Source organism: Eptatretus burgeri, chromosome 2 (assembly GCF_056783735.1).
Source record: "Eptatretus burgeri isolate ZD-2024b chromosome 2, Ebu_testis_v1, whole genome shotgun sequence".
In the NCBI taxonomy this organism is placed as follows: Eukaryota; Metazoa; Chordata; class Myxini; order Myxiniformes; family Myxinidae; genus Eptatretus; species Eptatretus burgeri.
The window spans coordinates 100742168-100766849 of NC_140962.1; the positions used below are offsets into that span (position 1 = coordinate 100742168).

Consider the following 24682-nt stretch of genomic DNA (forward strand, 5'->3'; position numbering starts at 1 on the left):
CATTTCTTCTAAAAAATATATAAGGAGTTCAGATAATATTAAATCGGTTTACTTAAACACTAAATGGTTCAAAGATCTTTATTGGCGGTGTATAGGATCAATGATCGCTGCTGTAAAAATGATTATTTTTTTGTTTCAGGAATGGAGGTATAGTATTGTAACGAACTTAAGTGTAAAAAAAATAAAATCTCCGGACGATATAAAATATACCAAATATTTGATGGAGCGCATGGGGGGGAAAAAAAAAATCTTATGTTTCATTATTTCGAATTTACGACGTGCCGTAAAGCAGCAACCAGCGATCAGGAGAACAAGGTGCGTGTGCGTGTGCGTGTGCGTGTGCGTGTGCGTGTGCGTGTGCGTGTGCGTGTGCGTGTTTTTTCCCGGGTTCGTGCAGTTTTTCAGGTTTCGGTGGAAGTTTCAAGGCTAAAACGTCCGTGAAATGCGATAGTGTAGAGAATGTGAACCGATTGCAAGACGTCGTCATGTTCCCCTCTCGTGTTTCATTGCATTGTGGATCACAGTGTCCTGCTGAAGGCGTCTGGAGACCGGTGTATGTATATGCTCCGGTTATAACAATGAATGGGTATTCAGCACAGAACCTGGAATACAGGATTGAACCTCGAGAATGGTTCAGTGGGAGAATATTCTGTGGTAAATGAGCCTTTTGAAAAACATTTAAAACGACTTTATTTTCTTTTTTTTATTTTTCCGGATTGTCCGTCCGTCCGTCCGTCCGGATTTTCGTTTACGCGATAACTCAAGAAGTAAACTGTAGAATTTCATCAAACTTGGTACAAAGGTAAAGTTAGGCGGGTCAATTAAGTGATTCGATTTTGGGCCAGATGTGATAAAGGTCAAGGGTCAAAGGTCAAGGTCAAACTCTGAAATTTTACTGTTTCACCCTAACTCAAGAAATATTGGACAGAATCTCATCAAACTTGGTACAAAGGTAAAGTTAGACAGGGCAATTAACTGATTAGATTTTAGGCCAAATATGATAAAGGTCAAGGGTCAAAGGTCAAGGTCAAACTCTGAAATTTTACTGTTTCACCCTAACTCAAGAAATATTGGACAGAATCTCATCAAACTTGGTACAAAGGTAAAGTTAGACAGGGCAATTAACTGATTAGATTTTAGGCCAAATATGATAAAGGTCAAGGGTCAATTATGTCAATACCCAAGTGTTTGTGCGGGAGAGCGGAGGCATACCCGTCAACTGCGCGCAGTCGAATGACTTGTTTTTTTATTGTAAAGTTTAAGTTGTGCTCGATCTGTGTTGTGAAGACCGAGAAATCTACAGCAGTCTCAACTTGGCGTACAGCGATCTGATTCGGTGATGATTGCTCTGTACTGTATGTACACCGTTGACTCGTTTCGAACCTGACTTGTAGCCATCTTGAGGTCTCATTCTGGAGAGTTCTGCGAGTGCAGCCCGGCGTTGCTTTTACCTGATGTGGAATTGGAATTTCAGATTATAGGGTATTGTCACCGTGCCCCCCCCCCCGCCCCCGTTTCGTCTTCTCCGGCCAAACCGCTGGGCTGATCCGCTTGAAGTTTGACAGCAAGGTTCAGCAATTCGAGGTGCGTGTGTGGCCCTCACCCCACCTTGCCCTGCCTGGGTGAATGCAGTTTTTCAGGGTTTGGTGTAAATTTTTGCCCCAAAGGATTTACCTCCGTGAAATGCGATCGCGGAGAGAATGTGAACATTCGGTAGCAATTCGCTCCTGATTGGTAATGGGGGGTTGCGAAGCTCCTTCTGGTCACATGACTTTAAGTTGGTCAAAATGGTGGACTTCGTAAATTCCTTCCAAAATCTTCTCCAGACTCACCAGTCAGAATGCTGCCAAATTTGGGTTGCAACATTAGGCCAGGGTAGGGATGTTATATTATTGCAGAGGTCATACCGATCACGTGACCGGAAATGGGTCAAAATGGCGGGCTTGGTACATTTTTGGGAAAGTCACCAAAATTCCTTCAAAAATCTTCTCCAGACTCACCAGTCAGAATGCGACCAAATTTGGGTTGCAACATCAGGCCAGGGCCCAGATTAGCTGCAGGTCTCGTGGTCCTTTTATTTATTTATTTATTTATTTATTTTTAATCCCACTTTTGAAGGAGTAAGATGAGTCGGCTTGGGTATGTTTCCTGTGTTTTTTTGTTGTTAATCCATAACTGCAGTGTCAATGTCGCTGATACCATTAATGCCTGCACCATAACCTGGTTTTACCTGAGAGGTGGTTCTGTTGGATAATGCGAATTGATTGCATCACCATACCACTGAGCATCCGTCACCGGATGACACCCCCTCCCCCGGAATTGGCACCGTCACCGGATGATCTCCCCTCCCCAGAATTGGCGCCGTCACTGGATGACCTCCCCGCCCCCCCCCCCCCGGAGTTGGCGCCGTCACCGGATGACCTCCCCTCCCCGGAATTGGCGCCGTCACCGGATGACCTGCCGTCACCGGATGACCTCCCCTCCCCGGAATTGGCGCCGTCACCGGATGACCTCCCCTCCCCAGAATTGGCGCCGTCACCGGATGACCTCCCCTCCCCGGAATTGATGCTGTCACCGGATGACTTCCCCTCCCCGGAATTGGTGCCGTCACCGGATGAACTCCCACCAAAATGGGTGCCATCACTGGATAATACCCCCAGATTCAGCTTTTCTTATCACCTCACACTCCTAATTTATCTACGTTATCAGTCTTCAGTCCAAAATTTCCTAATCTATCCATGACACTTGAACTGATCAACTGTTTTTCCGTCTTCAGCAGTAATGCTGCTGCCTACTTCCTGTTCCTATGTATAAATCCTTTGTTCTGTCTTTGCCAAAAAATGAGCTCACTTTCACTGGGTGAAATCAACAAAACATGGATCAAGGTATGCTAACTGTTGTTGGAAGCAAAAAGAAGCTTGTGTTCTGGGCGTTAACCCTTTGGCGGAGAAAAATAACTCTACGAGCCTTCGTGAGCAAGACGACTTCTTCGTTCTGAAGTTATTCATTTTTTTTCACGTCCACATGCAGCTCCCTCTCTGGTTGTCCCCACACAGTATAATGGCCACAGGTGAACAAATTCCATCAAGCTTCTTTCTCTAGTTCTGCAGTCAAAATGTCCACAATGAGGAGAATGACGAGCAGACTTGCAGAACCACATGGATTGGAAACTTGCTGGTTGTGTCACTTCTTAGTAGTTAACAAAATGAGTACCTCCTTCACGTAAATCTCTGGGACAACCTTCTTCCTTCGGCACCACCAAATGAGATCTCTCCGTACTCCCTCAGTGTTTCGATCTATGAAAACCACATTCGTTGGTCGTCTTTTCCTTCTATTGTTTTTTTTTTTTTCTTGAAGCATGTGTATTGCAAAGATCGTAGCTCTTGTGCTTTTAGCTCTCTCTTTCGAGTGCAGCCTGTGGCTGCTGGTTGCATCATTGGTTGGGACGCGACTATGTCGCTGATGCAGTGTCCCCCTTACCAGTACACTGGTACTCATTTTGCCAACCTTGGAAGGATGACAGGCTGAGTCAACCTCCTGGTGTATTAATTCAGCGGCCCAACGGGGCTTGAACTCAGGACCCTAGGATCCCAAGCCGCCATCATAACCACTAAACCAACACCAGGCTTGTGCTTTTAGCTGAACTGAAGGTAAATTTACTTTTAGTTATTTGTCCTATTTCACAGAGGTTTTGGTCAAATATTCTTTCACTCAACTTTGATAGAAAAGATGTTTATTAACTCTGCCACTGAAGGTTATGTTTTCACCTCCTTTCTGTCTGTCTGTCTGTCTCTGTCAGTCTGTGAGTCTGTAAGCAGATATCTCAAAATGTTATGCAGAGATTCAGATGAAATTTAGTGCTCAGTTTGGGTGTGTGAAAAGGATGAAATGATTAGATGGTGGTGAACATCCGGATCCGGATACGACAATTTTTTTCAACGCTTCTTCACCATTGAGAAAATGGGCCAAAAACAAAAGTTAGCACGATATCTCAAAAACAATTGTGGACGGATTATTACAAAACTTGGTGGATGAGTTGGGTAAGTGACAAGAACAAGCCGTTTAGATTTTGGTAAAGATTCGGATTCAGGTCCAGCCCATCAGTGGGATACAAAACGTAAACGATTCAGCCTGACAGAGGTATGCACTCTGCCGAGTGTCATTCTCATTTTAATAATACGAGTTGCACTACAAGGAACTTCAGTGCAGGAGGAAGCCATGAGGCCCATCAATGCCTACACTCTGGTTGTTTGTCTGGGCTCTCTCCTCTTTGAATGCTGAGCATCAAATAAGGAAGCAGCCCGTACCATTATTACCTCCACCACCGAAGGTGAACGAAGTTATGTTTTCACCCCTTTCAGTGTGTGCGTGCGTGCGTGCGTGCGTGCGCGCGCGCGCGCGCGCGCAGGATATCTCAATAGGTTGTGGACGGATCCGGATGAAATTTTGTGGACAGGTTCAGTGTGTGACAAGGACGAACTAATTAGATTTTGGTGAAGATCCGGATCCGACTACTGGAATTTTCTCAGTGATTCTTCACCATTGAGAGATCGGGTCAAAAACGATATATAGCGCGATATCTCAAAAAGTTGTGAACGGATTCGGATGAAAATTGGTGGACATGTTGGGTATGTGACAAGGACGAATTGATTCGATTTTGATGAAGATACGGATCTGGATATGAGAATTATTTAATATTTAAAGTGATTCTTCACCATTGAGAGATAGGGCTAAAAACGATATTTTTAATGATATTTCAAAAATGTCTTGGGCCCGATATGTTCTCATGGATCAGGCATTACATGAGGGAGGTATGTGGCCTTCTAGTTAAAGTATTTTTATGACTCGGCCAGGGTTCGAACTGCCGACCTCCCACACACAGAGCGGACGCTCCACACATAAAACCACCGAGGTTGCTTTTATCCCCATGCTATTTTCACATTCCTGAATATCTCCATCATTTCATGTTTGTGGTTTGTGTATTGTATTGGAACGATTGTGCTTCGCCACGCTTCCAGCATTTATCCTCGTCACATGTTTTATTCAATAAAGTCACCAGCCAACCTCCGCCGAACCTCGAGCCTTCACTGCCTCAGTTGGTGGAATCGACAGAACGTTAATCTAAGTATGCTAACGGATCTGGAAGGAAGGAGAAGCTGACGTTTCGGACGTTAGCCCTTCAACGGAGCAACCATTTATCCTCCTCTGCATTGAGGAAGGATTAACTTCTGAAACATCAGCTTCTCCTTGCTTCCCATGGTGGTTAACATACCTCATCAACTTTGTTGATTACATCCAATGTTCTACCTGTCCGCACATGCAGAGTTACTCGAGCCTTAATGAGCAAGACGAGTTCTTCATTCTACCTTCACCTGCCTCATTTGGGATACTTCTGCTTCATCTCTTATAACTCCTTGGTTTGGTGTTATCTCTTCCAGCTTCACTTTGTTTATTCAAAAAAAATAATTGGCATTCAAGTATCTTTACCAACAGGCTTTTATCTCCTTGGCTGAATGTTTTTGGGGTTTCATTTCTTATGAAGTGTTCATCTGTATTCTCTTGTCTTTCTTTTTCAGATATATGACACTCTGTAAACTATTTGTTTACCCTTGGCTGATCAAGTGTACTTGTAGATTTCCCTGTCACTACCTCTCTCTTTGTACTCCTATTAATGGTCTTGTGGGTTTTTCAAGCCTGGTGTTGGTTTCATGATTAAGGTGGCTGGCTTAAGATCTCAGAGTTTTGGGTTTGAGCCACTGTTGTTTCCTTGAAATAACACCAGGTGGGTTGACTCGGCCTGTCATCCTTCCGAGGTAGGCAAAATGAGTACCAGCTTACTGGTAACAGGGGCACTGCATCAGTGGTACAGCTGCGCTTGCAGAAAAACGATTCAATCAGCAGCCATGGGGTGCATACGAAACAACAGCATTGGGTCTTCGATTTTTGCAACATCTTGAACGCATCCTGATCGGCTTGTCTTGCCATTCGCACTTGTTCCGACCAATACCAGGTTTCTCTATCCACATAACTTCCACCTTTTGACTTGCAATACCTTTTTGATTTTTTTTGAGCACTACCTGTATTAATAATTTATTCCAATGTTTCGAACCCAGTGCACCACTCTTTCATTCTCTTGCAGTGATCATTTCAAGATTTTGTCCTTCGAACAAAGTTGTGTTTCATCTTTTAGATTCGAGTTTATCTCGTTCCGTCAAGTTGTGGCCAATTGTTTCTCCGTACATTCATGATGAGATTTCTCCAAACATCCTCATGCTGTACTGCTCCCCGAAGCTCTGGCAGAGACCTCTCGGTTGCAGCCTTCACCCTGTCCGTCCAGCACATACACAGTCTGCATCTTCCTCTTCTAACTTAAACCGTACCCAGCATGATCGATTTCTCCAGACTTTCGTTTTTTGCATGCATGATGTGTCCATTGTCATGACAGTTCCTGTGTTCCCATCACCACTTCTCATGTACATAGTGGTCTAAAACTTTAAGCACTGATTTGTTTGTTAACCTCCGCCATCTTCGAAGATTGATGGAGGTTACTGTTTTCACCCCTTTCTGTTTGTTTGTTTGTTTGTGAACAGTATTACGGAAAAACTCCTCGACGGATTTCGACGAAACTTGGTGGGGGGGGGGGTTAAGGTATGGTCCAAGGATCATGCCATTAAATTTTGGACTTGGTCCCCCCCCCCCAAAAAAAAATTGTTAGAGAAAAAAAAAATTTTTTTGCATTTCTGCATGTTTTAAGTGATTTCCAACCCCCCCCCCCCCGAAAGAATTGTTGGAGAAAAAACTTTTTTTTGTATTTCTGCATGTTTTAAGTGATTTCCAACCCCCCCAAAAAAATTGTTACCCCCCCAAAAAATAGATAATTTTTTTTTTTGCATTTCTACATGTTTTAAGTGATTTCCAACCCCCCCCAAAAAAAATTGTTAGAGAAAAATTTTTTTTTTTTGCATTTCTACATGTTTTAAGTGATTTCCATCCCCCCACCTCAAAATAAATTTACCCCCCCCCCCCCGCAAAAAAAATTTAGAGAAAAAAAATTTTTTTTTTGCATTTCTACATGTTTTAAGTGATTTCCAACCCCCCCCCAAATAATTGTTAGAGAAAAAAATTTTTGCAACTTTTTTTCAACAAAATTTCGATTTCCTTTCTTTGCATTTCTACATGTTTTAAGTGATTTCCAACCCCCCCCCCCCCCCAAAAAAAAATGTTGGAGAAAAGAACTATAACTGTCAGCACTGTTGACATATTTAATGAATAAGATATAAGGTTCATTTGAGTGACCCAGCAGTATTGGCGGCGGAGGTTTTGCACTCTCCCGAGTGCTCCCCCTCTAGTTCTTCCTGCAGTCCATGGAATTTTTAACATTCGTGTCCAACACCACATTTCAAAACTGTGCATCTCCCCCCTTTCTTTCTTTTTCACTGTCCATGACTCACATCCACACATTGCAACTGGAAATACCGGAGCACTCTCCAGCCTCCTCTTCGTTTGGATCGTCACACCATTGTCTTTGCAGACCTTTAATTGTCAATCCTGACATTGCTGTTGTCCCCAACACTACCCGTCTGTGAATTTCTCCTCCACGTTATCCACTCGCTTCAACTCAATCTGAACACGTATTGATCTTCTCAGTTGACAAGATTTTAATCTTTATTTATTTATTTATTTATTTATTACGTTTAAAGAAACACCAACCTTTTCACTTTCCTCCTTTGTTGTTTGCCACAGCTTCATCAAGTCCTCCTTTACTTTCTACCAACAGAGTGGTATCATCAGCATACTGTAGGTTGTTAATGCATCCTTCTCCAATCCTGACTCCAGACTCTATTTTCTTGACAAGTAAGAGGACTTAATCGATTGAACAAGTAAGGGGAGAGAATTCACTCCTGTCTTGCCCCTTTTCCAATTCCAAACAAGTCTGTCTCTCCAGACTCTGTTCATACTGCAGCTTTTTGTTTAGTTTATAAGATACTTAGCAGATATATCAGGTGCATCTCCATCTCTTGAGCATCCCCGTGTCATTGTTTTATTTCGAATCGACGACTCGATTTATGGATCACACATCTGAGAAATTATTTTTATTCTCTCACCTGGTGGTCGATTAATATAATATTGTGTTGCGTTATTTGGCTATCTCCTTGTATGACCATACAATCCCTAATATTTTAATCTCTTTGAATGAGCAGGTGTGGAATTTTATTTTGTTATCCACTAGTCATGTATGTTATCAGTGTTCTCCCTTTCAGCGGAAGGTGTTTAAAGCTATGTAATATCCCTCCACCAAACTGCTCATTCCCCTTAATTTCCTGGCACCATATCCTTGTCTTCCATGGTAACGATAAAACCCCTTTCTGCTTTTACCGTTGTACCTATTTCCTTCTGCTCCTATCTTCCGAGGAACTGGTGCACATACTGTACTTTTGTGCAAGTTGTCCTCGGTCTTGTTTTGATTCTTCTTTTCCAATCTGGGACATGTGTCACCCATGTATATTTTTAGAGCATTTCCAAGAGTATAAATTGATGGCAGGTGCATGAACACTTGATATCACTCAACAAAGAAAGAAAATACTCGCTTGGCTAATCTCTCTGCCTTCTCTAATTTCACTACCTTGAAATGGCAAATTTATCTCTGCCACCAAAGGTGAAGGAGGATATGTTTTCACCCCTCTCTGTCTGTTTGTTTGTCTGTCTGTTCATTGCCGGAATCCTTCAGATTTCGATAATTATGTTGGTCGGTTGTGTGTGTCTCTGTATGTCTGTCTGTCTGTCTGTCTGTCTGTCTGGCTCTTGGGTGGTCGCTGAATACCGTTATTCTCAGGTTTTCCGTCTGTCTGTTTGTATGTAATGGACAGCTCTGGAGGCCAGAGGAGTCAACCGATTTTGATGAAACTTGACTGGTATGTTCATACTAGGATCTAGTTGTATGCTTTTGAGCACCGTTGCTATGGACGCCACCGTTGCCTAGCAACGGGACTTTGAAAATTTTGAAAAAAATCCGGAAAATATTTTTATATTTTTTTTTTCGAAAATCAAAAATCTGCTTCTGCGCTTTTATGCGCACTATAATCAACCTCTTTGTCAAAAAATTTCAGCCCAATCCGTCAAAAACTGTATGGCTAGTATGCAATTATATAGCGACCACCCATGTCACCGACCGGCTTGTTGGGATTCGCTTGATATCCGTTATTGTCGGGTTTTGTGTGTGTGTGTGTGTGTGTGTGTGTGTGTGTGTGTGTGTGTGTGTGTGTGTGTGTGTGTGTGTGTGTGTGTGTGTGTGTGTGTGTGTGTGTGTGTGTGTGTGTGTGTGTGTGTGTGTGTGTGTGTGTGTGTGTGTGTGTGTGTGTGTGTGTGTGTGTGTGTGTGTGTGTGTGTGTGTGTGTGCACGCACGCGCGCAACGTGAGGCTCCACAGCACAAACCAGCAAACCAATTTCGATGAAACTTGGCGAACAGGTGCCATATGGGCTGGGAGTGTGCGCATTTGAGTTTCGTTGCTAAGCAACCACCCGTTGCTATGCAGCGGCCGAAAAGCCGCGTTTTAAGAACCCAAACGGTAACTGACGTAGCGTGGCTTCTATGATAGGTAGAGCGACCGGACCAACTCCTGCCTATTCCTTGCATCCCCATCTAGTTATCGCGACAGCATAACGTTCCTCTATCTCATGGTTTCCGAATGGCAGCCCTCCGAATGCGGGAAGGTGGTGAACCAGGGAATACGTAAAGTGACCTTGACCTCGGAAACCGTGGACGGCGGAATGTTCAAATTCGGTGTATGGATAGAGTTTAATAACTACTACAAAATTGAACCACAGCATTTTTCCAGATTCGATCACCAAGGGTGTCAGGGCTGAAATATGCAAAATTCGAAAAAATACTTTTGTTCGACCTACGTTCACTATTTTCAATACTTGTCCTACAGTTTTGAATGTGGAGAAACGAAACTTCGGAATTAAACACTTCGAGATATTTAGAAAATTTTACTTGAGCCGATTTTGATTTAGGTTTTATTTTTCAAATGGTAGTCCTGTGAGGAGTGCCAGTTGGCAAAATACGCAATAGGAAAAATCTTTCCAGGCAGAGGAACAATTGTATGTGAACCAGTACGTCTTGGCAATGAATCTTCGTCGGTGGATCGGTCAGAATGAAAAGCATCGTATCCAGCGCTTCGATCCTAGCGGATCCCTTGTCGCCTACCGGCTTGTCTGGCTGTTTGAGTGTTTGTTTACCTTGAAGCAGCCACACCCTTTCAGCGATCATGACCAAACTGGGTACAGACGTCGGCCATGGTCCAACTTACACGCTTGTCGTTTTTGGTGAATCTAGGTCAAAGGTCAAGGTCACCGAAAAACCGAAATTCTTATTTTCGCAATAACGTCCGCTAGAATGGTCGTATCGACTTCAAACAAGATCCAAAATATGCATCTTCCAATACTGCATCCAACCATATGTCTCATTGGGGTGTCACACCAACACCCTTTTTAGCGGTCAGGGGTCGAATGTTAGGGGGTTCGGGTCAAAAATTTCAAATTGCGATAAAAACGCCATTTCAGGTCAGATTGACTTCCAAGTTATGATCATGACCAAACTAAGTGCTATCAACTTATAAGAACCAAATTGATTTCCAGGTTTTGTTTTTTCAGAGATCATGGAGATATGACAAAGTTATTCCTTGCTCAACGAGCAATTCCATTTGTTTGTTTGTTTGTGTACAGCATATCTGAAAAAAGTTCTGGACGGATCTGGTTGAAATTTTGTGGGCAGGTTGGGTGTGTGACAAGGACGAACTGATTAGATTTTGGTGAAGATCCAAATCCGGATCCGACTACGACAACTTTTTAAGTGATTCTTCACCATTGAGAGATAGGGCCAAAAACGATATCTGGAATGATATCTGAAAAACTTGTGGATGGATTCGGATGAAATTTGGTGAACAGGTTGGGTGTGTGACAAGGAAGAAATGATTAGATTTTGGTGAAAATCTGGATCTGGATTCGAGAATTATTTAACTTTTTTTACGTGATTCTTCACCATTGAGAGAGAGGGCCAAAAACGATATATCCAGCATGATATTTCAAAAATGTATTGGGTCTGATATGTTCTTGTGGATGAGGCATTCCATGGTGGAGGTATGCACTTTACCGAGTTCCCTTCCAGTTGGCAAATAATTTGGTAATATATATATATATATATATATATATATATATATATATATATATATATATATATATATATATATATATATATATATATATATATATATATATATATATATATATATATATATATATATATATATGCTTTGAACCATTATTATTGTATATTAGCAGGTACCTGTAAAAGTTCCACATAAAGTAAAATGTAACCAAGCCCTTAACTCCCCCACCCTAAAGCCTCAACCTCCCTCTCCCAACTCTCTGTTCCCTCTCTGCCCTCTCATCCCCCCTTTTCCCCATTCTTCAAAGGAAGAGAGATTTATCTATTATAGCTTCATTACCTCATTGAAATGGTGGAATATTTAACTTTTTCCACTCCCCTATCCATTCATCCATCCATCCAACCATCGGGAAAATACTCTGTGCAGAGCGTTGGTGCTGCCTAAGCAGTCTCCTTGGCTGTTCCACCTTATTATTATGCCATTATCAACTTCACGGAAACAAAACAACAGCACGATTCCTCAATGTCATGGTTTATGAGTCGAAACAACATCCAATTCACAATCTCTCGAGATATGCGGAAATTAATCTGTGGAATTGCCACTCTCAAGTGATTGTGAGTAGCCTAATTGTGTTGTTAAATGATCTTAAATTAATTATCTCCTTTGTGATGCATATATAAATTTAAGAAACAGGAATAAATTCCTGTGTTGGGCTAGTGTGAAAAAATATATATATATATATATATATATATATATATATATATATATATATATATATATATATATATATATATATATATATATTTCTAAAGCTCTTTCTCTAACCACTGACTGACTCACTGACCGGTATTAAAGATCGCTACCTTTCAGGTGACGTAAAAAGCTGAAATTTTGCTTGCCAATGGACATCAAAGCCAGTACACCGGAAAAAAAATCACAGAATCATCATACATCCATAAATGAAAAAAATGAAAAAAATGCAGGCGAGCGATCCAAGACAATGAGAAGCACGGTAATTTTGTGTGCCAATGGACATCGAAGCCGATACACCAGGAAACATCACAGAACCGTTGGAAAGCATTTGCAAATGAAAATATAAACAAATGGAAAATCAAATGCAGGTGAGTCACCTGAGGTAATGGGGAAACGCGGTTCGTATGCTTACACAATGTGTAAGTATACCCCGTTCATATGTATGTGTGTGTGTAATATATATATATATATATATATATATATATATATATATATATATATACATATATATATATATATATATATATATATATATATATATATATATGTGTTAACATTAAATAATGACAAAACAACACTTGATTCACAATCTCGTGAGATTCCATCTTGTGATATGTGACAAAAAAATAAGAGACAGTTATTTTTTTTTTTCCACAAAAAAGTGATTTGTGGTATTCAGACCGAGTAAACCAGTGGAAGCATTGCTTCCCAGTCTTTTGCATTTCCAAGAGTAATAAAATATTGATTAGCTTGCTTATAGTTTGCGTATATTTTTCGGAGCTCGACATTAACGGTTGTTCAACTGTCTGGGACAGATAATTTTGTCTGTTGGACAAGTGAAAACCTCAGTATATCTGTCTGAAGGACTGGTCAATTTTCTACCTGGAAGTTTTAAAAAAGAACTTTGATCAATATTAACTTTGAACATCATTGTTCTTTTTTTTTTCTGGAAGGCCAAAGTGATTAGCAGCGCCAAAGAGGATCTTTTTTTTTTTCTTTGTTTTCACGTAGTGTAGAAATAATTTCGTGAAATTAACAACTTGTGGTGTCAACAAGAAAACAATGATAATATTTTTCTCCATTTTGATTATGAGTTGGAGAATTATATGGGCATTTTAAATTGTGATGTAATTTTGAACTGCATTGCAGTTTGATTGACACTTCATCAGGACCTGGTATGCTTCATCGAAGGACAACCACACACCCACATGGACATCACTTCCTCTGAACACATGTTGCTTTTCTGCACAGCACATCACAGTGGAGATATATTGTCATAAAACACATACACACATACATGGACCTTTAGCCTTCTGTGTTGGAAGTTGTGAGGTGCTTTTTGGTGACAACAGGATGGCTGTCGTGAAAATTATCCATCATGCTTTGGGTTTGATGGAAATTATCATTATTGCATTTGCAGTGACATGATGGATCCTCTTTTGGACTTGACACCACCTGAAGTCCCTGAGACGACTCTGGTGGAGCAGTTGCTGCACTATGGTCTGCTGCTGGGGGCTGCATTTCAACTAGTGTGCATCCTTTCTCTTCTGGTGCTGCCTGCGAACTCCACTGAGCCGGTATTGCACGAAATAACCTTTGCTTCCTTTTTGACCCATTTGCTTGCCAATATTTTGTAAATTTGGTGCATTATGTGATACCCAGGAATGAGGGTCATTCCACGTCAATTCAACAGACCGTCATCTGGCATTAATGTGGATATGAATCCTTAATCTGGCACAATTGTTGATCCTTGAAAGATTTGTACATAGAAGTGTTTATTTAGTTGTGGCAACGAAATATTTCAGGTATGTAACGACATAGTCAATGTAATTGGTCTTATAATGGTTGTGTTAGCACAATAGTCTAACTGTGTTAAATTTTTTAAATTATTGTTCAGACTCTGCAGCATGTGTCCAGGAACATAGAAGAATATTCATTATAGGCTCCATTGGTATCGATTTATTTATTTTTTTTCAATAGCGATATACTGGTGGGATCGTGCCAGTATCGACTGGTATATTGGTATTATTTAAAATAAATGAATAACTTTAATGCAGGTTCCAAAAATACGCAATGGTGCATTACGTGTTCATATATGACGTACACATCATCGACACTAATTTTTCAAAGTATTCCCATATGAGGCTTTCCTCCCCGCCCTCTCCCCCATCATGAGAACGGTTATTTTACTTCAACTTGCATTAAAAATGATTAAAGTGGGATCAGGATTGGTGATCAACACAGGTTGAGAATCGAGATCCATTGCGATCGCCATACCGGTATGACTATTGTGGAATGCTGCACCGGTATGTTCGTACCGGGTATCGCCATCATACCGGTATCGCGATCGCAGATCACCGACTCGGCACAGGGTTTGTTTTTTTTCCATCACAAACCTTCCTGGGAGTTCCCTGAATCCGCCGTAGTTCGATTTATTAAAATCTGTGAATCGGTTTCAATGTTGTAGCATGACAAACAAACAGACAGATAGCGACACAGCTCCTTTTATAATATAGATTTTCATTATTCTTTCCCATCCCCAACACCTTACACTTACTTGCTCAGGTTAAATTCCATCTGCCAATCTCTTACACAATCTAGGCAGTATCAATACTTTTATGTATCTGATCACCACCCTGCTATCCACTTCACCTCCAAACTTTGCGTCATCTGCAAATTTGGAAAGCCTCCCTTTCACCCCATGATCCAAATTGTTGATGTAAATGATGAATAATAATGGTCCGAGTACTGATCCGTGAGGTACCCCACTACTTACATCCTCCCAGCAAGACATCCTCCCACTCACAGCCACTCTTTGCTTCCAACCTCTAAGCCAGTTTGCAATCCAATTAGCTACCTGACCAGCCACTCCGCAAGCCCTCACCTTGGCTAACAACCTCCGATGTGGAACCTTATCAAATGCCTTCTTAAATCTAGATATACTGTGTCCACTGCCTTTCCCTCATCCACCCAATCAGATACTGCTTCATAGAACTCTAAAAGATTTGTTAAACAGGAACTACCTTTGGTAAACCCATTCTGACTACCTTGAATTAGTTTGTATTTGTTTAAATGGTTCCTCATCTGGTCCTTAATGTCTCCAACACCTTCCCCATAACTGAAGCCAAACTAAGAGGTCTATAGTTTCCCAATTCTTCTCTGGATCCTTAAATAATGGTGTTACATTTGCTACTCTCCAATCCTCCGGTACCTGTCCTGACTCCAAGGAACTATTGAAAATATCCGTAACATCTCGCTTCCCTGCTCAGCCACCTTCCTCAATACTCTCGGGTGCATATTATCTGGACCCGGAGCCTTATCCACTCTGAGATTTCCTAGCTGCTCCTTTACTTCCTCCACTCCAACCTGGATCTTGTGTAACAGCCCTTCCTCACCTCCTCGATAGACACTCTCAGCTGTTGGAAATTCTCCTGACTGTTCTTGTGTAAAAGTTGAAGAAAAATACCTGTTTAATAAGCCTGCATCTCACCTTCATCACTAACCGCTCTACCGGTACTATTCTTCAATGGGCTCACACTGGTCCGAACCTGTTCTTTTCCCCTGATACACTTAAAGAAAGCCTTGCTATTATGTTTAATATTCTTAACCATGTCCTTTCCATTCTCTCTTTTGGCTTGCCGAGTTATTTTCTTAACTCTCCTCTTTACTTCGATGGTGATATAAATCTAACTCCAGTCCTGTTATTTTAAACCTAATAAATACCTTCTGCTTCTCGTTGATAGCGTTCCTTATCTCACTGCTCAACCACCCTGGCCTCTTTCTGCTTCTGGTTTTACACCTCATTGGAATGTACTTGATCTGCACTCTACACATTTGGTCCTTGAAGGTTTCCCATTTCTCTGATGCTGATTGTCCTGTTGTTAGTCTCCCAATCTACATCACCCAATTCTCTCCTCATACCCTCAATGTTTGCCTTCCTGAAATCTAATAGCCTTACCCTACTATCCTGAACTCTAACCCTCAACAGAATCCTTGCACACACAAAGTTATGGTCACTTGCTCCTAAATTCTCCCTGACCTCCATCTCCTCCACCATATTGGGATCGTTACTTAGAAGCAGGTCCAACACTGCATTCCCCTCGTGGGGCTTATCTACAAAACTGGGTTAAAAAGAAATCCTGGACTAAAACTAGGAAATCCTCATCCGCTCTGCCCTTTCCCTGTTCCTGGACCCAATCTATCCCTGGCAAGTTAAAATCCACAATAATCAATACTCTTCCCTCACCACATGCCCTTTTGAATTCTTCATGTACTCCTCCTTTCTCCTCTTCCTTCATACCCAGAGCGATATAAAGCATCCTTCCAGTATCTTACTGTTTTTAAAATCTCTAATCTCTACCCATACAGAATCCTCAACATTTACTCCTTGGTTAATGTCACCCCTTTCTCTTGATGCAATGCTGTCCTTCACCCAGATTGCTTCTCACATAATCTGGGTACTTCAAACATAGTTTACTTTAAACTTTAAACGGAACGTAGTTCCGGGGAGCTTATGGGATGGCACCCCGTCCGTACGTCCACAAATACTTTCAACTTCTCTGAAGCTACACATACAATTTCAATGAAACTTTACCACAATGTTCAGCACTGCGTATGTACCAAAGTTTGTTCATGGCATTATATTTGGGGTCTAAAGGGCTCGATGCAGGGGGCGGGGGGTTGCCCCCCAAAATTGGTATTTGCTTTCTTCTCAGAAACTGCACACACAATTCCAATGACACTTCACCACAATCTTCAGCACCCATGATGTACCAAAGTTCCTTCATGACATTAGAAGAATCGGGATGTAAGTACGTGCTTTTTTCTTGTAACTACACACAATTTTGATGAAACCTGACCACAACCTTCATCACCCGTGATGTACCAAGGTTTGTTCACGACATTAAAAAAAAAATTTGGGTTGAAATGATTCTACATGAGGATTGCCCCCCAAAATAGGTATTTGCTTTCTTCTCTGAAACCACACACACAATTCCGATGAAACTTGACCACAACCTTTATCACCGGTGATGCACCAAGGTTTGTTCACGGCATTAAAAAAAATCCATAGGTATTTACTTTCTTCTCCATTACATATTTTGTGGGTCATCCATGCTTACCAGTGGTTCCCTGGTTATCTTATCCAGCTGCTTCAAGGTGAACACCCAGGGGTATTGCCACTATTTTTATTCTAATAATCTAGTTTTTTTATATATAATGCCACAAGAGGGAGTGTAATGTGTGATCAATTTGATAAATTATCTGAATATGATTAAGAAGTTGAAGGTGGGTGGACATTTGGGGGCAAGTGACAATAACAGTGTGTGCAAGGAATCTGTGAAGAGTTGGAGTTCAGGATAGTAAAGTAAGGCAATGAGAATTCAAGAAGATAAATTGGGAGGGTATCCTCACGATAATTCATGGACTAGTGTTTGTGTGCATGTTTGTTGTGCTACTCCTCCTACAGTTCTGCACCAATTACCTCCAGACTTGCTACATAGGATCAGTATGTCCCCAATTAATGTACAGTAAGTCGGCGACTTACGACCGCCCAGTCGTAAGTCGATTTGGTCGGAAGTCGGCCAACCTTTATTTTTTTGCGTAATTATTTCATCCAGACTTTCAACAAACTTACGAGCTCCTTCCTCATCTGCACTCGCTGCTTCTCCAGTCACTCAAACATTATGAATTTGGAATCTTTTCTTGAATCTTTTGAACCAGCCAGTACTTGCTACAAATTCTTGACTGTCGTCTTCTCCGGCGGGCTCTTTCAAAGTCTGAAATAGACTTCTAGCCTTCGTCTGCACAGTAAAAAGGCTTAAAGGTGTCCGTTTTTGGATCTGATCTTCCATCCAGACATGCAGCAATTTCTCCATTTCGTGGATGGGCCCGGTCCGTTGCGTCGTTATAACCGTCGATCACAAGGGTGCAGAACCTTTCACAGCTTCACGAATACTTTCTTTATCTTTCAAAATCATCGATGCGGTAGAGTGTGATATATCGAGACCACGCTGGCACTGGCGGGCACTGGGGCGGAAACTGTCGTATGCCCAGCTGGGCAACACTCGCGCTGCCAGACGCGGAGCAGTCGTGGCCAGACATACAGTACATATCGCGGTCGTGGTCGTAAAGTCGATCAGTCGTAAGTCGCATTGGTCGTAAGTCGACGACTTACTGTACAGGGGTGTTTTTTATCTTTGCCGGTTGTTTTGGGAGGGATGAGGGGTGGACGTAAATGATCTATGTAAATGTGTATCGCGTGGCGCCGCCTCCAGGTGGTGGAGGGTATTCCAAATGTCCACCATTTGCAGCGCAGTATTCCTGTCCCTACGTTTTCCAGTGTGGTGAGGTGTTTTGAATTATAAGCAGTAGGTACGCTTTTGCTTCATCCACGTAACCCGGGTTATTTTATTTTGCCTATGCAGAGCTGTCATTTTCCTATACACCTCCCAAATAAAGGTATGCATCAGAAGAATGTGTTGCATGCTTGGAACAAGGTCACCCGTAGGGTGGGTACTCTGCTCATGAGAAGAGAGTTAGGTGTTCTAGATTGGGACAAATTAACAGTATGGTAATCAGTATTGGAGAAATGGGCAACTTTCAAGGAGCAACTCTCTCTATCGAGTGCAGCCTGTGGCAGCTGGTTGCATCATTGGTTGGGATGCGGCTATGCCGCTGATGCAGTGTCCCCCTTACCAGTACACTAGTACTCATTTTGCCGACCTTAGAAGAATGACAGGCTGATGCAACCTCCTGGTGTATTAATTCAGCGGCCAACGGGGCTTGAACTCAGGACCCCAGGATCCCAAGCCGCCAGCCTAACCACTAAGACAACACCAGGCTAAGGAGCAACTACACATTGTACAGGGTGATTATAGTCCAGTGAAGTTTAAAACTAGAGGTAGAAAGAAACCAGGGCAGTTAAATAGGAAGTTATGGAGTGCTTTTAAGAATATGCAGAAGGCATTTATTAGGTACTCGCAAAAGTGATGGGAAAAGCTAGCCGTGGTGGTGGCAAAAATAACAACAGAAGATGTCAGGCAGTTGTTTGGGAAATTAAATCCATCCTGTAGCGCTCAACTTCACCAAAGGTGGCACTATTCAAACCAACTGCAACAGCGGGGAGGTATACCCCATCATTTTTCCTGGGGGTTTCCCGATGGCCAAAGGAGTCATCAGCCCTGTACAACCTTTTACTTCTGTGACAAATTTGGTCCAAATCCGTCCAGAGGTGTAGGAATGTATATGTAATACACACAGACAGGGATAGACAGACAGTCAGCCAGACAGACAGACATTATAGTTATTGATAAAACGGCAGCACTAGATCAGTATAGATGTAAACAGAGGTTAACTTCAGAAAATAACTTGGCCAGCCAAAGGAGAATATGGCTCAGAATATTTACCAGAATAACAAATCATTATTAAAGTACACTAGCACATTACCTGAGGGGTGATTGCATCACCCCCCTCTCCCCCCCCCCCCCCACAGTGACACACCTGTGGCAAATTACATTTTACTGTGAGCAAACTTACACATTCAATTTTTAAAACCCTTCAACCTACACCCCCTCCCCACACCACCTACCTAAAACCTCAACCTCCTCCTCACTACCTCATGCCAGCACACCCTTTCCCCCCACCCAAAGCCTCAACCTCCCACTTACAAATCTGTCCCATATTTGCTCCTCCCCCCCCACCCTTCCTTCTCCTCCACCTTCCTCCCACTCCTAAAAGCAAATGGCCATTCCCACATTGAAACAGCGGAATATCTAACACTTTCCACTCCCCTATCAATATATCACTGACTTCACAGAAACCGATCATGGTCGCCTGTCCACCTCATAATTTTAAGAGAAAATAGTCGGAAATAACAGCAAAGACCTGCGTAACCTCTGCAGTAAAAGCGCTGTTTGAGAGAATGTAACATAATTATTTGGGTGGTGTAAGGACAACAGAACGATGCCTCGGCGATTGTGAATATGACAGCTCCAAAGATGTCTTTCACTTCGCATACGAGTAAGCACCGGTATGGTGGCCGTCGTATAGAGATTGTGGGTGGAATCAGGTGAACTGTCCAATGGATGGAACCCAGATGCATGCTCGCACGGATGGACACACACACACACACAGCTCTTTTTGTAGTATAGATAATTACAGCAAGCAGGAGGTTCATACAAGTGTGGACCTCTTGAGGAATAGCACAGGGAGATTGGTTAGTGGTGAAAGTGAGATGGCAGGCATTTTTTTATCATTCTTTTTTTACTTCAACATTTTCATAAGAACAGTCCAGTAGATGAGAGAATCTACCGAGGAGGTGATGAAGGGCTTTTAGAGGAGTTTCATGTTGGACCAGAGGAAGTGAAGAAACATCTTGGAAAGTGCGGAGAAGATGTAGCTCCAGGCCAGATTATATGCATTTGAGAGTTTTGAGGGAGGTGGCAAAGCAGATAAGTGAACCGATGTCTTTCACAGCTCATTGGAGTCGGGACAGGTTCCAGAAGAATAGAGAGTAACAAATGTAACACCGTTATTTAAAGGATCCAGACAGGAATTGGAGAACTGTAGACCAGTTAGTTGAACTTCGGTTGTGGTTTGGATGTTCGAGCTGTTAATTTGGGATCAGATATCGATGAAATTAATCTGATTAAAGGTAGTCAGCATAGATGTATGCTCACTACCTTTAATTAGTTTAATTTAACCTTCATCACCTGTGATGGACCAAAGTGAACCCTTTTAAGAAGTTGAAGAGAGAAAGGGAGATGATGTTTAACAGATTTATTACCGTATTTTCCGGTGTATTAATCCACGGCCATGTATTAACCGCACCCCTATTTTTCATCCTCAAAATAAAATAATATATTGATCATTTTATTTTCTGATCTAGATCTCAATACATTTGTACATTAACTTTGTACGGTGCAAAGTCACGGAGGTATCAACATGCTTACTCCCATGTCCGCTGAATTTTGTCGAACAATCTTATTCTCATTTTCAAGAATTTGGAGAGGAGAGGATACCAAGAAGTTTTTATTTTTCTTTCTTATTTTGTCACATTATTAAGGTGATTTGTTTTTTTTGTTGTTGTTGTAACTAGAAAAATGAAGAAAAGGGATTCCTACCGGTATCATACATACATCTTGTGGATTTGTGGCCCTGAAAAGGGCCGTTTGGGTTTGATGAAGCTTTTCAGCTAAACCCGAGGAAATCAATGTCAATACTTTCCTCGTCGAAGACGGCACGTAACTCCTTGTCTGAATTTGGGTAGAGCAAGTCCACGTCGCTGTCACCGTCATTTGCAGCCTCCTCCTCCCAAATAATGTCGTCCTCTGTGCCGCCCATGTTGTTGGAGATGCATTTCAAAAATGCTCACTTGATGATGTCTGATGGTATCTCCTCAAACACCTTGATGATCCAGCCGCAGGTCATTGGAAGGTCAACCTTTCTCATCCTTCTACGCTTGGTGTAGGTCTTCTCCCCATTCAATGTCCAGTCGGACCAGCAGCGACGTAACCCGTCCTTGAACGGCTTGTTTATGAACACATCGAGGGGCTGCAGGAACGATGTCATCCTGCCTGGGATGACGATGAGAACGGTGTTGGGTCCGACAGAACAACGCTTTAATATTGTCGGATGCTGTGACAAGTGAACGCATCCAGGACTAGTATGCTCCCTAGTCGGGAGAGACCACCATCCGGCCGACGACTCCAGACCATGCGCACCCAGTTCTGGACCAGTCCCTCGTCTATCCACCCCTTCTGCTGTGCACGAACAATGACACTGGCTGGAAACTTGTCTTTGGGCATTGTCTTCCTCTTTAACATGACATACGCGGAAAGCTTGCCACCGTCTGTGGTACAGGTGAGCATGACGGTGAATCATTCCTCTTGTGACCAGCAGCATTAATCGTCGCATTGTGCGCAAGCTTATTTGACGTGGGTGCTGCGTTATTGGACTCCAGAAATTGTGAATAATTCTTCTTTTGATGTGACACCAGGTGTTGTTCTTCTTTTGTATTTGATGGAGTTTTCAGAGCCGCGAGGCTGTATATACGCCACGCACCTAAACTCCGGGTGTCTCAGACGTTTCCAAGCATAGCTTTATTTAATTTCCACACAATGTGAATAAAAAAACTGTACAAACTCTTAACCTGAACCAATTTTCAAAATTTATACAGTGGAATTGAGCTCAACAGCAGTTATGAATGCTAAAAAAAAAGTGTTCATTTGGAATATAATTGAAATTCAGCATTGATTGTTTTTAAGACTGATTTTTATTTACTATATCCGTGTTTTGACCACACCCCTACTTTTACCTTTTTTTTGCCAATTAAAAAAAAGTTTGGTTTCTTCACCGGAAATACAGTCTCCTGTGCATGCGAAGCGAAAAGTGGGATTAAGCAATTGGTTCATGTCCGTCTATCATCAGTTTACTAGGAAGAGTACCCGTCACAAGTCACGGAAAAAGCTCGCAAAAGTATCTATCCCCAGTGACAGGAAAAGTTTAAGGTAATCTATCAATTTCAATAATATTTCATGTACTTTAAAAAGGTCAATTGTGTTGCACTCTTGGTTTTGCTCAGAACCAAAGTGCTGAGCTACTTATACCATCCATCCATCCATCCATTGGGACCATATTCTGCAGAGCGTTGGTGCTGCCTAAGCAGTCTCCTTGGCTATTGGACACAATCCTGGATGGGTCAGCACTCCGACACAGTATACCAGCATGCTGGCACTCATTTTGCTGACCTTGTAAGGATGACAAGCCGAGTTAACCCCACCTGGTATTAATTCAACAGCTGAGCGGGATAATTCAGGACCCTTGGATCCCAATCCTGCCACCCTAACCCTTAAGCTCACACCATATATATAATCACCCACCACAAAATGGTGGTGCAACATGTGGCGGCGGAGGTTGCATTTGTCTCAAAAGAGGGCAAAATATCCTGGTTGCGAAATAAAATTTGACATCAACATTACTTATGTCTGTTCTCCCTTCATTTCAAAAGTGAATGTTGAGCTTTTCAAATGCAGCACGAGAACCGGTCGCCGTAAACAGGAGACAGACAAACGCATAGACAGACACCGCGGTTCACAATATATTGTTGCGGTTCTGCGAAGCCAGCATTCCCCCAATGCAATACCATCTAACATAAAGCAATCCTGAGACAGTTATTTCGTTAGTATTAGTTTTGTTGGCCCTTTCATTATGTCTTGGGGGTATATGGGACGAGATGCATTGCACAGGGCTTTTAGTTTGGTCTTCAATCCCATATCCTTTCACATATTTTATTTACTTTATTTCATACACAAACTCCGTCATGCATGCATGCACGCCAGACCAGTGACGTGACCAAAAGAGCAGGAGTAATTCATACCATCGCAGCCTCGTTTACATATGCGTGCCATTTCCCTGTTCAAACTGTGCCTCCTTTAACCAACCGACGCCTCCCCTCAGAGCCTCACCATGCTCACCACAATGCTACAACACTCACCATAATTACTACAATGCCTCCTAAAAATCCTCACAACCACCTACACCCAACCTCTTCACCACAATCGCCTCAACCGCTCCCAACACTTCAACGACTTTTTACCATCAACACCACAGCGCTTCCCCCACCTCACTACAACTGCCGTAACTGCCATCAGCTCCCTGGACGCTCATGATAGTCATTGGAGATGCTGGAGAATGGGGGACATAACTGGTGCCTGCAAGTCAGAACACTTCGTTATGTATCTTGAAGTCCGAGTGTGCGCTGGGAATCATTCTTTGACGAATGGGTAGCTAAATAACAGCTCCGCTAAATAACAGCATTCAAGTGGAGTCCAGCACACATTCGTGGCCTGAGAGCACTCCCAAAAACCCGTGCCCCATAGAAATCATGGAGCTCTGTTACGTGACTGAGCCTGGGAGGAACTGAGGCTATTTTCAACTCCGGAGTCTGGCGGGGTGGGACTACTTCTCAGGGAAGCGTCTACGCACCAAGGAGGACGTGCGGAAACGCCTCCAGGGTCTTTTCATCCGACTTTTGGCTCCTTCACTTCAGGCTCGATAAAGAGACGTGGAGAGTGAATCAGTGTCTTTTTGGTCCTCTCTTTTGGTCTTGCCTTTTCCGAGCCGAACGAGAGTCGATCCGAGAGGGCAGCGCAAGAACAAACTAGGCGAGCAGCACTGAGTCATTGCCGAGGAGTTTCCGGGTCATCACCAGGTCATCAGCACTCAGCTCCAAGCACAATCCGCAGCAATCATCATTAGAACACATTACAGACACTCTTCCACGCCCCGTTTAGCTATCTTCTCATGCATCTTTCTCTCCCATCTGTTGTCTTGTCCACTGAGGACATATCACTGAAATAGCATACTTATTCACACCTCTTCACACTTCCTCTTCTGCACCTCATCTGCATCATATTTCCACCTCCCACTCACATACCACAGACACCCCAGTTTACTTCCCTCCTCCCCGTTCCCAAGCGATTGGGTTGCATAAATCCATCGACCGTGCCAGGTACAGAGGTCGCTTGCACCTCAACTGTTTCTCCTCTTTCTGGACTATCTCTAATTTCCTCGGGTGTGTGCCTGCAATGTGTAGCATAATTTAAGATTGTAGAAGTTGATATCAGTTTCGCTCTGCTCTGTGTTTTTCTTTTACAAATAATTTCATTTCTTTTGCTGCACCCATGGATCCTTGCTTTCCCCTGCTGTACATACTTGTGAATAAAACCCTTTATTGTGCCACATGACCTTTCCTCACCCT

The 24682-nt window shown here is 42.5% G+C and overlaps 1 protein-coding gene across 5 annotated transcripts in view; it reads left to right on the plus strand.

Moving 5' to 3' along the window:
* Positions 1–85: 85 nt before the first annotated feature.
* Positions 86–24682, plus strand: part of MANBAL (mannosidase beta like) — a 32637-nt gene continuing 8040 nt past the window's right edge. The window contains exons 1-2 of one of the 5 annotated variants that reach the window (XM_085870479.1): positions 86–315; positions 13343–13499. In XM_085870479.1, coding sequence (XP_085726605.1) covers positions 101–315; positions 13343–13499 — 372 coding nt within the window. In that variant the 5' untranslated portion in view covers positions 86–100. The other 4 variants (XM_085870480.1, XM_085870481.1, XM_085870482.1 and 1 more) reach the window with 4 other exon arrangements.